We start from the raw sequence: 15,861 nt of genomic DNA, 5'->3' as shown, positions 1-15,861 counted from the left end.
CAGATAGGGAGGGCAGGAAACTGGACTCCTTAGGTCGCAAACTCTATGTCACAATTCTACAATGTCACGTCTCCACAACTGCCTGACTACTTCGCAGCCTACACGTTCATATTGAAAGCGAAACTCACAACCCTTCTCTCCCAGCTTCCAGAACAGATGCAACCTCAAGCCATCACTGTCATGAACGAAAGCTCCAGACTCTCAAAGCAACAAATGAACTCACTAAGACATGCCGTCTTCTGCTCCTCCAGAGCCATAGCAACCTCTGTCGCCCTATGACGACACCCTTAGCTCCAGGCCACAACACTCCAACCAGACCTGAAACAGAAGGTGGAAGACGTTCCCTTTGATGAAGAAGGCCTGTTCCACTCCACCACAGATCAATTACTCTCCGTGGATGATGGCAAGAAGAAGGCTAGACACCTTGGCATAAATGCCCCCGGACCATCCAAGCATTACAAACCACGACAATGGGCACCATCACAACGCTCCAAACCATACCCATCACGCCCAACCAACACCTGGAGATGAAGGGCATCCACCAGCACAAGATCCTCCTTCACCGCAAAATCCATACAACAGACGGCCAAACGTTCCCCCCAAAACAAGCAGTCGCTTTGACCAACTCAACTTCCTGGAACTTCCAACCCCGACTGCAGTACCAGAACCTGCACCGACGAACCCAGGAACCAGACTCTTGAGCTCCCTACCCCAGTGGGAGACCATAACATCAGATGTCTGGGTACTTGCCATCATAAAGCTGGGTTATGCGATAGAATTCACACGCACCCCCTGGAAAAACCACTTCGTATACACACACCTCTCTTCAACACTCAGAGAGGAAGTGTGCACATTATTATCAAAAGGAGCACTAGAACGCATATCTTCTCATCACGGAGGAAAAGGGTTCTACTCCAGATACTTCATCGTCCCAAAACGGGATGGGGGAAAGTGACCAATCATGGACCTGCAGGGACTGAACCAATATATAAAGCCCAGGAAGTTCTGAATGATCACCCTCCAGACAATTTTACAACTCCTACCCCGAGAATCGCATCTAGCATCCCTAGACCTACAGGACACCTACTTCCATATCTCCATCAGGCCACACCACAGGAAGTTCCTCCACTTCACAGTAGGGAGCGATCACTTCCAATATCAAGTTCTACCATTCGGCCTGTCAACTGCACCATGGGTCTTCACGAAATGCATGGCACTAGTAGCAGCCGCGCCAAACCAGCAATCTATTCAAATATTCCCATACATAGATGACTGGTTACTAGTAGCCTCAGCAGCAGCCCAGCTGACCCAAGACATCGCCATAATGCAGGAACTCCCCTCCAAACTAGGCCTCTCTGTGAAGTTGGAAAAATCACAACTACAACCGACACAGAACCTACGCTTCATTGGGGCACACCTGGACATGCTAAACTATCGAGCATACCTTCCCTGAGACCGGGCACAAACACCGAAGACACTAGTCCAAGCATTCCTGAATTCACTCATCCAACCTGCCCGCGAAATACAATGCCTCCTAGGACACATGGCAGCTACAACCTCTTTAATACCCTATGCACGCCTCCACATGCGGCCTCTGCAACTATGGTTCGTACACAATTACCAACCACAGTCAGCCTCAGTCCACACGGCTGCAGATTTCATTGATGACCCTCTCGTCACTCCATTGGTGGGTGAACAATCACAATCTGACATGCGGAATGCCCTTCCAACGGGCACCCCCATCAGCCACCATAACCACCAACGCATCCCTCCGGGGATGGGGCGTGCACTACGAAACTCTTAATGGCCCAGGGCACATGGTCACCTGCAGAAAGTACCTTACACATCAACTGCCTAGAAATGCTGGCAGTGCACCGGGCCCTCCAGTCATTCCAGCTACACCTCAGAGACCTCCATGTACTCATCCTCTTTGACAACACGGCTACGGTCTACTATATAAACAAACAAGGTCGGACTGTGTCCAACAAACTCTGCCGCAGGGCACGACATTATGGACATGGTACATAACACAGAACATTCACCTCTCAGCAGTCCACGTATCGGGATCACAGTACAGCCACGCGGACACCCTCAGCATAACAACACTAGACAACAACGAATGGGAGCTCAACGACTCCTACATACAACCTGTCTTCTCACAATGGGGCCAGATGAGTGTAGACACCTTTCCGAACCCTCGGAACAAGAAATGTCCTCTCTTAAGTCGGGCAGGCCGAGCGAGAAGTTTCCTTGGGGATGCTTTCATCCACATATGGATGGGGACCCTCTTCTACATCTTCCCGCACTCCTCTAATCACCCGCACCATCCAGAAGATCATGACGGACAATACGAACTGCATCCTAATAACCCCATGGTGGCCATGCCAACCATGGTTCCCAAGCCTACTCCGCCTCTCCAACAACACCTACCAATGCCTACCAGGGGCACAGGACCTTCTGACACAACAAAACAGGGTGGTACTACACCACAACCCGACACTTTTCTGCCTAACGGCCTGGAGGATACGTCCTTCAACCTCCCAGAGGCTGTCCTCCACATAATCCTGAACTCCAGAAAACCATCCATGTGAAAATCATATGCTGCAAAGTGGAAGCGGTTCGCCAACTTCGCGCGACGACAAGGCTACGACTCAAAACTAGCCCCACTACCAATGATCCTGTCTTACCTACTAACGCTATCCAGCTCTGGCCTCAGTGTCTCCTCCATCAAGGTCCATCTCGGCATCTCACCCCCCAGTGGACATCTGGACAGTGTTCTCCCACCCAATATCGAAGGGCTTCCTAAAGGGCCTGATGCACTTGAAGCCTCCTCTGAAAGTTTGTCCTCTCCTGGAGCATATCACTAGTACTCACAGCTCATGGGAAAACCTTTCGAACCATTAGCATCCTCACCACTTCACCTGCTGTCATGGAAAACTGCATTCTTGGTTTCAATAACCTCAGCAAAGAGGACGAGAGAAATCTGCACCTTTGGCTGTGACCCCCCTTACACAATATTCAACTGAGATAAGGTGCTCCTGAGACCGGACCCAGCATTCCTCCCTAAGGTGGTGTCACCATTTCACCTCTCCCAACTGACGGTCCTTCTATCTAGACACGAGCCGCCCCTTCCGCTGGGACCTATGGCAAGCCTCAAGAGAGGTGAATGCATCTCGTGCCAGTGACTATCAGCATGGGTGACAAACACAATAAAGTTGTCCTAAGAACTGGCAAAGCAGCCCCTACCTGACACACTCAGAGCACACTTCACCAAGGCAGTAACCACCTCCTCAGCATTTCTGCGGGGGATCCCCTTGGAAGATGTCTGCATTGCTGCTACTTGGTCATCCCAATCCACATTCTTAAGGCACTACTCCCCAGACGTCCGCATATGGAGAGATGCCTCCTTCGGACGCTCCATCCTATAGTCCATTCTGTAATGACATCATGAGTGGGACAACAGGTGAGTGTATGACACAAAAATGATATGCTCAAACCTCTGCTCCCTTTTCATCTTCTATTACCGTAGCAAGCACCCACCATCCAGCATCATAGCTCACTACTCACCCAAGTGTGGGACTGCACAGGGACCATGAAGAAGATAAACAGGTTGCTTATCTGTAACTGATGATCTTCGAGTGGTCACCTGTGCAGTCACACACGACCCACTCAGCCTTCCCCACTGCTGGTTTATTCGTCAAACCACTACAGATGCATTGACCAGCGGTGACCGGAAAAAACTGAGTGGGAGGCGGTTCCTTCCCCCCGAACCCGGTCATGTGCAATGGCCACTTATGGCTGGACCGGGGGGAGGGGACTGCCCAAGGGAAAAGAAACACTGATGCTGCTTTGAAAATCACCGAGGTGGGATTCGTGCAGGGCATCGAACCCAAGTGTGTGACTGCACAGGTGACCACTTGGAGATCATCAGTTACAGGTAAGCAACCTGTTTTTTCCCCTCCTTCCCTGCTTCACACTCGGCAGAAATAGTTGCCTATCTATGGGTCAGTGCTCAGCAGCTGACTGAGGTCCCAATGCTATGCATGCTTACTTGAGAGTGAGCCTGTATTAAGTTCCTCCTTGACCTCAGGGAGCCACAGAATTTGTGTGAAAGAGCCGCAGTTTGTCCACTTCTGATCTTGCACATGCACAGTGGAGTGGGAGTTTATTTTTCATTGTATGTCTTTAATACCAAGAAAGCATTGTGATAGTTGGGTATGTGTGCTATGCTGAAAGAGCTAACTCAAGCAGTAGTCTTTCTTTGAGTTTATATGGCAGGATTGAGTGCTTAATGCTTTTTCCATTTTATTGGAGAATTAAGGAATCTGACTCTAGAATCCGGGATTCTCCTTGTTACTTCTACAGTTGGCAAATTTAATCCACTAGGCTAATGGACTGCAGATGGGTATGTCTAATTCAGAATGCAGAGTTAGACATTCTAAGTTAGACATTCAGTGCAGAGTTATTCTTTCTCTAAACCTTCTAATTGGCTTAGCCTGAAGTAACTCTGCAAAGGATTGCAGTGCAAGAAAAGTGTTATTTAAGCTTCTAACAACTCTAAAAAAGTTAACAGGATGTCTTAAGAACATGTGAACAGTAGACACAGGCTTGAAAGATAATTGCCAATTTCAGACACCGAACTTCCGGGGTAGGAAAATGCCGAGCTGAGCTGCTTCTCATAAAGGGAGCAGGCTGGAATTGCTTTTCGGGGTAGTGGAAGGCAAATTAATGCCTACTGCCTACTTTTCTCAGTCAGATTAGTCCAAGATATGCACAGAAAACTTTGAGGAGATTTACCTTGGCTGAAGGGGAGTCCTGGGGGGGGGCTCCTTTGAAGGGTCTCCGGAGAACAGTTGCATTTTCAGTTTCCAGAGTCATTTATTAGACATAAGCTCAACAGAATCCTAACCTTCTTGGACATTACTGAACATCTAAAGCTGCACAAGACCGGTGTGGATCTGGATAATTTGCAGAAAAGGTACAGATTACTATCTTTCATTCCAGGACTATTTAAAGTTAAAGAGAATAAATTCAAAAGGTGGGAAATGGAAATCTAGAAAGCTTGGAAGAAGAAGGGATGAAGAGGTGAAATTTGGACTTTTTAAATTTAAAGGACAGTGCTAAAAAGTGAGAAGGAATTTATTGTTTTGTCTACTTGCGGTTTTGAAAAAAGAGCACAATCGTCACAGACCTGCAGCATACACAGTCAACACAGGAAGTACATCAAGTATCGTGAGATCTCTCTACCAGTGAAAACGGGATTTGGTGGAAAGTAAAGCAGGATTAGATGAAAAGCCTACTCTAGGACTATAATACCATAGAAAAACATAGGCGGCCATTGCAAGGAGGTCAAAATTAAAATATTAATTTTAAGGTGTTTGGGACATTAATAATTTTTGGAAATAATTGAGATGGTGATGAAAGGATAAATACTATTGGACATTATCATCAATATTGGATTTTAGAAGCTTTTAAAGGAAGGAGATTTTTAAAAAGAAATAAAAAGTTGCGACCGCCATTTTGAAAAAATTAAAAAAATAATATCTCAGCTTAGGAGGCTCTGAGGACGGTGAAATTAGGCTTGTTGGAAAAAGCAAGCTTTAATCTTTTGAACTTGGTAGTCAAATTTTAAATTGGTGAGAATAAAATTTTTGGTGTTTTTAAATGTCAGAGCATAAGCAAACCCGTACAAGGGCTACCTCTCTGGAGAAAGTGTAGGAACAATTAGAGGCAATGGAGGCTAGAATGATGAAAGGTATGAAAGACATGATAACTGCCTCTAAGAACGAAATTATAGAAGAGATTAAAAAAGATATTGAGGATCTCAGAAATGAGACTGAGGAAACATCTAAGAAAGTGCAGGAGGTAGAAGGGAGAATGAAAGTACATGATTCCAGCTTGTTGAAAATACAGGAAAAAGTGGCAATCCATGACTGCAAATTGATGGAGACTCAGATACATCTGAGAGGAATACCTGAGAAGAAATAGAGTGACTTGAAAGAATATATAATAAAAATAATCGCATAACTTTGGAGGAAGATCCTGAAGAGACTAAACATATGTATAGAGTGAACTCATTCTATGCTAAAAAAAAATAATCTACCAAGAGATGTTGTCATAAGATATATGACAAAAGAAATGGTGGGAAAGATTATGAATAAAATTTTTGAAAAGACATTGATAGTGGCAGGTAGCAGATTAAGAATCATGAAGTAATTACCAAGGCAAGTGATAAATGACAGAAGAACATACAACAAACTGACAGAGAAATTACGGGACAATGAAATGAGGTATAGATGGATAATACCTGAAGGTTTGAGCTTTGAACTTCAGGGGAAAGAACCACAATTACAAATGAATAGGAACTGCGTAGATTTTATGAAGAACATAAAGATTTGCACCATGATGGATTACAAATTATTATCTTGGAATGTAAATGGACTAAATTCACCACAAAAAAGAAGGGCAACATTTCATTGGATTAAAAAGCAAAATTGTAATATAGTTTGTCTACAAGAAGTGCATATAAAACAGAAGGATTATAATTTTTTATGGAATAAACAATTGGGATTAGAATTGTATTCCCTGGCTGAGCAAAAGAAAAAGGGGAGTGATTTTTTATGTTAAACAAGAATTGGATCCGAAATTAGTATTTAAAGATAAAAATGGAAGATTTGTAGCAGTAGAAATAAATTTGAATGGGAAAAAAAGTTGTTATTGGGATTGTATGTACCAAATGGAGCGAAAGATGTATTTTTAAAGGACATTACACAACAACTTGATGAATTGACATATGATCAAGTTTTGATAATGGGGGGCTTTATGGAACAATTCAGAATACATTGGATAGATCTGGACAAAAAAAAATAAAGAAGGAAAATTGCCAAAATCTTATTTTGAACTGGTTAAACAAGAAAATCTGGAAGATGTATAAAGGAAATTTAATCCTGATGTACGGGATTATACCTTTTTTCAGGAAGAATTAATTCTTTTTCTAGAATTGACATCTTGTGGGGCACTAAAGATTTGGGTCTTATTACAAAGAAAATTGAGATTTTGCCTAAAATAGGAGCTGATCATAACCCAATAATGTGGATTACAAATTTGTTGAAAAAATCAAGAAGATGGAGATTAAATGAAGATTTACCACAGAATAAAGAAATAGTGACATCTCTAGAAAACGAGACCAAAGCTTTCTTCCAAATAAACGACAGAGGAGATATTGAATTCCAGACCGTGTGGGATGCCTGTAAGGCAGTAATGAGAGTAATACTGATAACATTGAACAACAAAGAGGGCAAAAGATAAACAGATGTTGGACATTCAAAATGAAATAAAGAAAAAAAAGGTGAATTAAGGAAAAGGCCAGGGAAAAAGAAAATTATGAGGGAGATTACAATATTACAAACACAAATGAGACATTTGTTAAATAAAAAATTGGAATGGAATTTGAAAAAATTACAGCAAAAGTTTTTTGAAGGAGCGAATAAACCTGGAAAGTACCTGGCCTGGCAATTGAAAAAAGAGAGAGAAAGTAAAATTATTAGTAAGATTGTGATTGATGGAAGAGAGATGGTGGATCAAGAAGGAATAAAAAGAGAATTTTTAAAATATTATGCTAAACTATTTAAGGGTGTTAATAAAGAAAGAAAAGATGGAACTATGTTTACAAAATATTAAAATAGCACCCGTAACAGAAAATATGAAAAAAGTTTTGAATGCGCCAATTGAAAAAATAGAGATTGAAGCAGCGATCAATGCAATGAAAATTGAAAAGGCTCCTGGGCCAGATGGATATACAGCTAAGTTTTTAAAAACATTTAAAGAGGAATTAATACCGAAGCTCCGAAAATTGATGAACATGATAAGATTAAAAGGTGAAATATCAAATACATGGAAGGAAGCAATGATTTTGTTAATTCCAAAAGAAGATAGAGATGTCACGAATGTAAAAAATTATAGACCGATTTCATTATTGAATAATGGCTATAAAATATACACAAGAATACTGGCAGAACAACTTAAGCAATATTTGATAAACTTTATAAAGGAAGATCAAGCAGGGTTTCTCCCCAAAAGACAGATAAGAGACAATATTAGGACTGTTGTAAATATTGTAGAATATTATGAAAGACATCCAGAAAAGGCAGTAGCATTATTCTTTGCAGATGCAGAGAAAGCATTTGATAATCTAAACTGGGACTTTATGTTTGCAGTTATGGAGAAAATGGAGTTGGGAGAAGACTTTATAAGGATGATAAAAGCAATATATACTGAACAACGTGAAAGGCTATGTATAAATGCAGACCTTACAGAAGATATGCTAATTAGTAAAGGTACAAGACAAGGGTGTCCGCTCTCTCCATTGTTGTTTATAATGACACTTGAAATTTTGCTGATGCAAATTCAAGAAGACAAAGAAATAGAAGGATTAAAAATAAAAGGATTTACTTATAAATATAGAGCATTTGCAGATGATATAATGTTTATAAATGAAAATCCAACTCAAGATGAACAATAAGATGCCAGATAGATGTTGGAAGTGTAAAAAACATGAAGGTTCTTTTTACCATATGTGGTGGACTTGTGAAAGAGCAAAAAAGTATTGGCAGATGATTCAACAAGAAATATCTAGGATTTGGGGATATGAAATCAAAGTTGCAGAAACTTTTCTGTTGGGATTATATATGGAAAAATTTCCAAAAGAAGATAGAACTATAATTTGGTACTTGCTCTCAGCTGCTAGGACATTGTATGCACAGTTGTGGAAGCAAGAAAGAATACCAGAGAAATGGGATTGAATTATAAAAGTTATAACATGGAGTGAAATGGACAAATTGACAAGAATTTTAAAAGACTATGATCTTGAAACTTTTAAGTTGGAGTGGAAGAAGTTTAGAAGTTATATAGAAAAAGAGTGGAAAATAAAAGGACATTGGACAATTTTTGATAATAATTAAGTCTTAAAAGAAAGAAAAATAGAAGTTTTTGTCTTATTCGTTAAGGGTACCCTTAGATATTAGTATTTTAAGTATATAACACTGGCGGGGGTCAAGTAACAGGGGGAGGAGGGGTTAGAAAAGTAATATATGGGATAGATAAAAAGAAGTAATTAACAATGCAAGAATTGATTGTTATCATGTTACTGGAATGAAATTGCTTTTTTAAAAAGTTATGCATTGGAGTGAAATGGACAAACTTACAAGAATCTTAAAAGAACATGATTTAGAGAAGTTTAAAAATGAGTGGGGAAAATTTCAAAAATATGTTGAAAAACAATGAAATGTTAAAAGATATTTGGCAATTTTTGACAATGATTAAGCTCTAAAGGAACGTTAAATGAAGTATAGTAAAAAAGCAAGATTATTGGAATATTTTTTAATTCTCGTGATTTATTTATTGATTTATTTATTTGTTCAATTTATATCCCGCCCTACCCCACCGAAGCGGGCTCAGGGCAGCTTACAACACAGAATGCTAACAGTAAAATACATAAAAATACATAAAACACACATCAATATACTATGCTACCTCTTCCTTAAGTCAGTTCTTCAAGTATTCCAGTGTTCAAATATTCTGATGTTCATAAGTTTAAATATTCAGGCATCCCGGTATCGGTCAGTTGTATGCCAACCGGAAGAGGGCTGTTTTACAGGCCCTGTAGAACTGTTCAAGGTTCCGCAGGGCCCTCACCTCCTCCGGGAGCTGGTTCCACCAACAGGGGGCTGCAATCGAAAAGGCCCTGTCTCTGGTCGCTTTCAGACGGGCCTCCTTTGGCCCAGGGATTATAAGGAGGTTCTGAGACCCCGATCTTAGCACTCTCTGGGGAACATGTGGGGAGAGACGGTCCCTAAGGTAGGCAGATCCCAGGCCATAAAGGGCTTTTAAGGTCATAACCAGCACCTTGTACCGAACTCGGTATGTTATCGGCAGCCAATGCAGTCCCCGAAGCCCCGGCTGAATGTGCTCCCTAACAACAGCCGGGCGGCGGCATTCTGCACTAGCTGCAACTTCTGGGTTCGGCATAGGGGCAGCCCCATGTAGAGGGCATTGCAGTAGTCCAGCCTCGAGGTGACCGTTGCATGGATCACTGTTGCCAGATCGCCGTTCTCCAGGAAAGGGGCCAACTGCCTTGCCCGCCTACAGTGAAAAAATGCGGACTTGGCAGTGGCTGCTATCTGGGCCTCCATAGTTAGAGTAGGCTCCAATAGCACCCCCAGGCTCCTAACCCTGTGCGCCGCTGTCAGAGGTACACCATCGAGGGCCGGTAAGGGAATCTCTCTCCCTGGACCACGGCGACCCCAGCAAAGGACCTCTGTCTTCGCTGGATTTAGTTTCAGCCCGCTCAGCCTGAGCCATCTAGACACGGCTTGCAATGCCAGGTCCAGGTTTTCTGGGACACAGGCAGGCCGGCCGTCCATAAGTAGATAGAGCTGGGTGTCATCAGCGTACTGGTGGCAACCCAGCCCATATCTCTGGGCAATCTGGGCAAAAGAGCGCATGTAGATGTTAAACAACATCGGCAAAAGCACTGCTCCCTGCGGGACCCCGCAATCCAGCAGGCACCTCCGGGACAGTTCATTCCCAATCGCCACTCTTTGTCCCCGACCCTCGAGGAAAGAGGCAAGCCATTGTAAAGCCAACCCCTGAATCCCCACGTCGGCGAGACGGCAGGTCAGCAACCGATGGTCGACCGTATCGAACGCTGCTGATAGGTCTAACAACATCAGTACCGCCGAGCCGCCTCGGTCCAGATGCCGCTGAAGATCATCCACCAGGGCAACCAGCACTGTCTCCGTCCCATGACCTGGGCGAAAGCCCGACTGATGGGAGTCGAGGATGGAAGCATCCTCCAGGAAACTCTGTAGTTGCAACGCCACTGCCCTCTCAATGAGTTTACCCAAAAAGGGTAAATTCGAGACCGGCCGATAGTGTGCCAATTCGGCCGGGTCTAGTGTTGTTTTTTTCAAGAGGGGGCGGACCACTGCCTCCTTAAGAGGTGTTGGAAATTGCCCTTCCATCAGGGATCTATTTATGATATCCCGTACAGGATACCTAAGCTCCCTCTGGCAGATTTTAATAAGCCAGGAGGGGCAAGGGTCCAAATTGCAAGTTGTAGGGTGTGCAGACAAGAGGATCCTGTCAACTTCCTCCAGGCTGAGAGCACTGAAACCATCCAAGACACAATCTGAAGACAGGCAAGGAGCCTCGGGTTCGCATACTGTCTTCAATATGGCGGGGGTGTCGCGGCAGAGCGACACGACTTTATCTGCAAAAAAATTCGCAAAAGCCTCACAGCCGATTTCCAATTGGCTAGCGTTTGGGCTGCCCTGTGGCGATGTTATAAGAGTCCGAATTGTGTTAAACAGTTGTGCCGGGCGCGAAGTTGCAGACGCAATCTTAGCCGCAAAGTATGTTTTCTTTGCGGCTTTGACTGCCATCTCATAGGACTTCATACACTCTCTATGAGATGCTCTAGTCGCTTTGTCTTGAGTACACCGCCATTGCCTCTCTAGTCATCTGAGTCCTCGCTTTAATTGCCGCAACTCCTGGTTATACCGGGGTGCTAGCTTTAGGCGGGGGTGCCGAGGACGTCTAGGTGCAATCTCGTCGATGGCCCTGGAGAGCCTATCATTCCAGGACTCCACCAGGTCATCGAGGGAATTGCCAGAGGGCCAGGGACCCCGTAGAGCCATCTGGAACCGTTCAGGGTCCATCTGGCTCCGCGGGCGAGCTAAAATACGCTCGCCGCCTAAACGGGCATGATAATGACTAAAGGACTATTATGAAGATGGATTACAATTATAACATGGTTTTTTCTTTCCTTTTCTCTTTTTGCTTTATGATGTTTTCTTTTTTATGAAGATTCTTTAATAGATAAAATTGATTACCTTCTTTTAGCAATTTAATTAAAATACACTGCCGGGGGTCACCAAAAGGGGGGAAGGGTGGAGAAAATGTAATGTATATGTATTAGTTTTCAATAACAAATGATAAGTGTCATTACGATATATTACAGTATAATACATTGTTTTAAACAAAGAAAGATAATTGCCAATTTCTGTTAATATTCCACTGTCTGTTTCATTTTGATCTGGTGGTGTTAATTAGTGTAATTCTATTCCTTGGCTTAATGCAAATCTAAGAATATCATTGGATTTAAAAATAAAATAAAATTGGGGAGCATTGTGTTCCCCTCTAGAATATCCCAGACATGTAAATAAAACGTTAATTCAAAGAAATAAAGCATTAACTGCCTATGTAAGAAAAGGTCACAATATCTTCAGTAATATGTTGACATTTTCCAATTTCGACTGTTTAAGCAAGACATCCCTTTTTTGGCCCCAGTCCTTAAACAGCTGAAATAGACTTTTTTAAAAAATGATGCAAGCATTTGAGATGGGGCAACAGGCTTTAAAGTAGGTGCTCAAATGTTTACCAGTCTTGACTGAAGGAAGTTCATCAACCAAGCCAAGTGAAACTTTGACATTTCTCCATACAGGTATCATCTGGGAGAGACAGTATACAGGATGCAGCTTGCTAACGTCTTTGTTCTTCACTTGCAGTGTTGTTTTTAAATTTGATTTGCTTTTTTGTCTCTAGTGAATGGAGTGCAATAGAGAAGGAGATGGGGGATGGGCTGCAGAGTGCTGGCCATCACATGGATGTGTAAGTATTGACTGTTTGAGAGTTGATGGAAACCAGATGGACAATGCTAGAAGAGGGTGGGGAGTGGAGAGTCAGAGCTGGACGGATGGTGTGTTTTGAAGAACAGCACTCAGCCATGCAGCATTTCATTTACTGTAGGTTAGGACTGCTTTAGAGTCTACTGCATTAAGTAGCTCAGGGAGTCCCTGATGATTTAAAGGGATTTCTTTTTTATTATTGAAACTGCAGACAAGTTTGGCTCACTTCTAGCATTTTCTTCAGACTACTATGCCAGAAACTGGTAGAATAAAACCTAATGTGCGGCAGATCTGATACTCTTCATTTGTTTGGCAGTGTGTGAATTTATGGGTTTTGTTTTACAATTTCCTGTCTGTTCAGTGCCTAGACCTTTTTTTGCTTATTTTGGGCACCTGAAGTCTTAACCTGCTAGCATTCACCCAGGTAGCATTTGCGTAAATTCAGACAGGGAAAAAAAAAAAACATTACAGAAAAGAGAAAATGAAACCCACCTGCAGCATTTGAATGAACGAAGAAATGTTATTTTTTATTGTTTGCACGATTTGGTGGGCAGAATAAGATTCCTGCTTGACCTAACTGTTTGCAGCATTTCTGAACCTTGTCAGACTAATATCCAGAACTTCTGTATTGATGGAACTTGGGCAGGGAGTGGACGTCAGAAGTTAAATTGAAGTAGTAAAAAACCCCACTTATGTGGGAAGAGAATGGAGATCAGAGGTCCAGCGACAATAGTGGCCTCAGAATATAATCCAGTTGTGCTTCATTCAGTATGTAAAATGCTTTACTCTTTCCTTGGAAACTTTCCCTTTTATTATGTATTTGTTAGCCATTTCTTAATTTTTAAATTATTTTTAAAATATTAATATTTGCATAGCAGTACATTGCTATAAAACCACAAAGAGTAGGAACTTGAGGCATCTTAAATGTAAACATGAAGCATTGGCCTGCTTTGAGCCGGACATGGCAATCAGTAGAGTTATATTCTGTGAGCCTGTGTTGTGGTGGATATTTCTGGGCACCATTTTGGCTTTTTCAGTCTGCTTCTTTGTTTCATTGGGTGGATAGTTATAATCACATGAATGCAAGTCGTTGATACCTCAGATGACAGTTTATATATATTGTATTTATTTGAAATATATATACCCACCTTTCTCCCAGGTATCTCAAGACAGTAACAACATTTAAAAACAATGCAAAACATTAAAACCGTATGTTTAAAAAGAGACCAAAAACTATGTATGATCCCACCAGCAGGGTATTCCCCTTTAGCTCAGGCAGCCCCAAAAACTTTTCGGAACAACCCTATTTTGTATTCTTTCCGGAAAGTCAGGAAGGTAGGAAGGCCCTTGACTTCTTCCAGGGGCTTTTCCAAAGACATAGGGCAGCCACTAGAAAAGCTTAAGCTTGGACAGTGGCAGAACATTTAGTAAACAGTGGAAGAACTGGGGTTGCCAGCCCCCAGGTGGGAGCAGGGGATTCCCCAATTTTGCAGCCTCCTTTAAAGAGTAAAGACCTAATTGGTGGAAACTAATTGGCATCCACCGAAGGACCCTCAAAATAGGAATGATGATAATAGACAAGCTGCTGCATTTTGCACCTGCTTGTAGCTTCTGAATTGTCTTCAAAAGTCTATCTTCCTAACATGTAAAGTACTCAAAATTCACAGTAAAGGGAAAGGAAGAGTTACCAGCATAATTCTGAAGCAACCATTTTTGGCTGATGAATTCTGGCCCTCAATTGGATGACCGTCTGATCTATGATAGGAAGCAAGTATTTTTTAAAATATATCTTAATATGTGTTTTTAATATCTTAGTGTGTGTTGGCCTTTGTATCTGTATGGTGTTGTCACAGGAAGTGATAGGCTAAGTCTTATTTTGCTTCCTTTCCTTGTTTCTGGTAGGGACTCTGTGAACAGTGGTTGGCTTTTGTTGGACAGGTAAGCAGTCATGGGGATGGAGAGGCTGTTATAGCGATACTAGCAGTTGTTGAATAGTGAAAGTGCAAATTCCTAGCCTTAAAACTGTGGGCACTGATGCGGAAGTATGGAAGTTCCATTTGCCCATTTGACCCAGGCCTTAATGTTCATTTTTACTGTAATCTGCTGCCACTTTGTTCTTCCTCAGTTGATGAGGGTGATGAATATTCTGGCTGTCATACCCAGCCCTCCATTTGTCAATGGCAAGAAAAAAGATTGGCCCTAGTCTTCCAATTCCTGCTGTATTTTGTGTGTTCCCCTCTTCAAAGGAGGATTTCCTAACCACCCTTTTCTCATTGTATGCTAAAATGAACAGAAGACAATTTGTGTGTGTATTTGCTAAGTGCTATCAAGTTGCTTCTGAGTTACAGCAACACTGTGCATTAATGATCTCCAGAACTGGCAAAGCCAATATGGTGTAGTGGTTAAGTGTGTGGACTCTTATCTGGAAGAACTGGGTTTGATTCTCCACTCCTCCACTTGCACCTGCTGGAATGGCCTTGGGTCAGCCATAGCTCTTGCAGGAGTTGTCCTTGAAAGGGCAGCTGCTGTGAGAGCCCTCTCAACCCCACCCACCTCATAGGATGTCTGTTGTGGGGGAAAAAGATAAAGGAGATTGTGAACCGCTCTGAGACTCTGAAATTCGGAGTGGAGGGTGGGATATAAATCCAATATCTTCATCTTCTCCTTCTTCCTCAGAACGTCCTATCACTAACAGCCTTGCTCAGGTCTTGTAAACTGAGGACCATGGTTTCCTTTATTGAATGAACCCATCTTTTCCTGCTGTCTTCAACTTTTCCTAGTATTATTGTCTTTTGCAGTGACTCTTCTCATAATGTGACAAGAGTAACAATAGCTTCAGTTTAGTCATTTTAGCTTTTAGGGAAAGTTCAGGCTTGATTTTATCTAGAACCCACTTATTTGTCTTTTTGACAGTCCACGATATCCATAAAACTCTCCTCCAACACTACATTTCAAAGGAATCAATTTTCAACATTTTCCATGTCAGCTTTCTTCATTGTCCAGTTTTTACATCCATGTATAGTAATCAAGAGTAATGCCCATTGTGGAGAAAAATACAACGGGTTCTGGAAAGAGGTGGTGAGTGAGTGCCCCCCCCCCCTTGCTATCTTCCCACCCACCTGAGTGAAGGCATTCACTCACCCCGAACTCAAGGGGAACCGATTTCTGCCATCTG

General features: G+C 42.4%; 1 protein-coding gene across 1 annotated transcript in view; it reads left to right on the top strand.

The window, feature by feature from the left end:
• Positions 1-15,861, top strand: part of SNX4 (sorting nexin 4) — a 130,771-nt gene that overhangs the window by 67,183 nt on the left and 47,727 nt on the right. Inside the window, exon 8 of the mRNA XM_060261816.1 lies at positions 12,604-12,669. Coding sequence (XP_060117799.1) covers positions 12,604-12,669 — 66 coding nt within the window. The remainder of the gene's footprint in view (positions 1-12,603; positions 12,670-15,861) is intronic.

This window comes from Heteronotia binoei, chromosome 21, assembly GCF_032191835.1.
Source record: "Heteronotia binoei isolate CCM8104 ecotype False Entrance Well chromosome 21, APGP_CSIRO_Hbin_v1, whole genome shotgun sequence".
Classification (NCBI taxonomy): Eukaryota; Metazoa; Chordata; class Lepidosauria; order Squamata; family Gekkonidae; genus Heteronotia; species Heteronotia binoei.
This window is presented reverse-complemented; position numbering and strand designations above follow the sequence as displayed.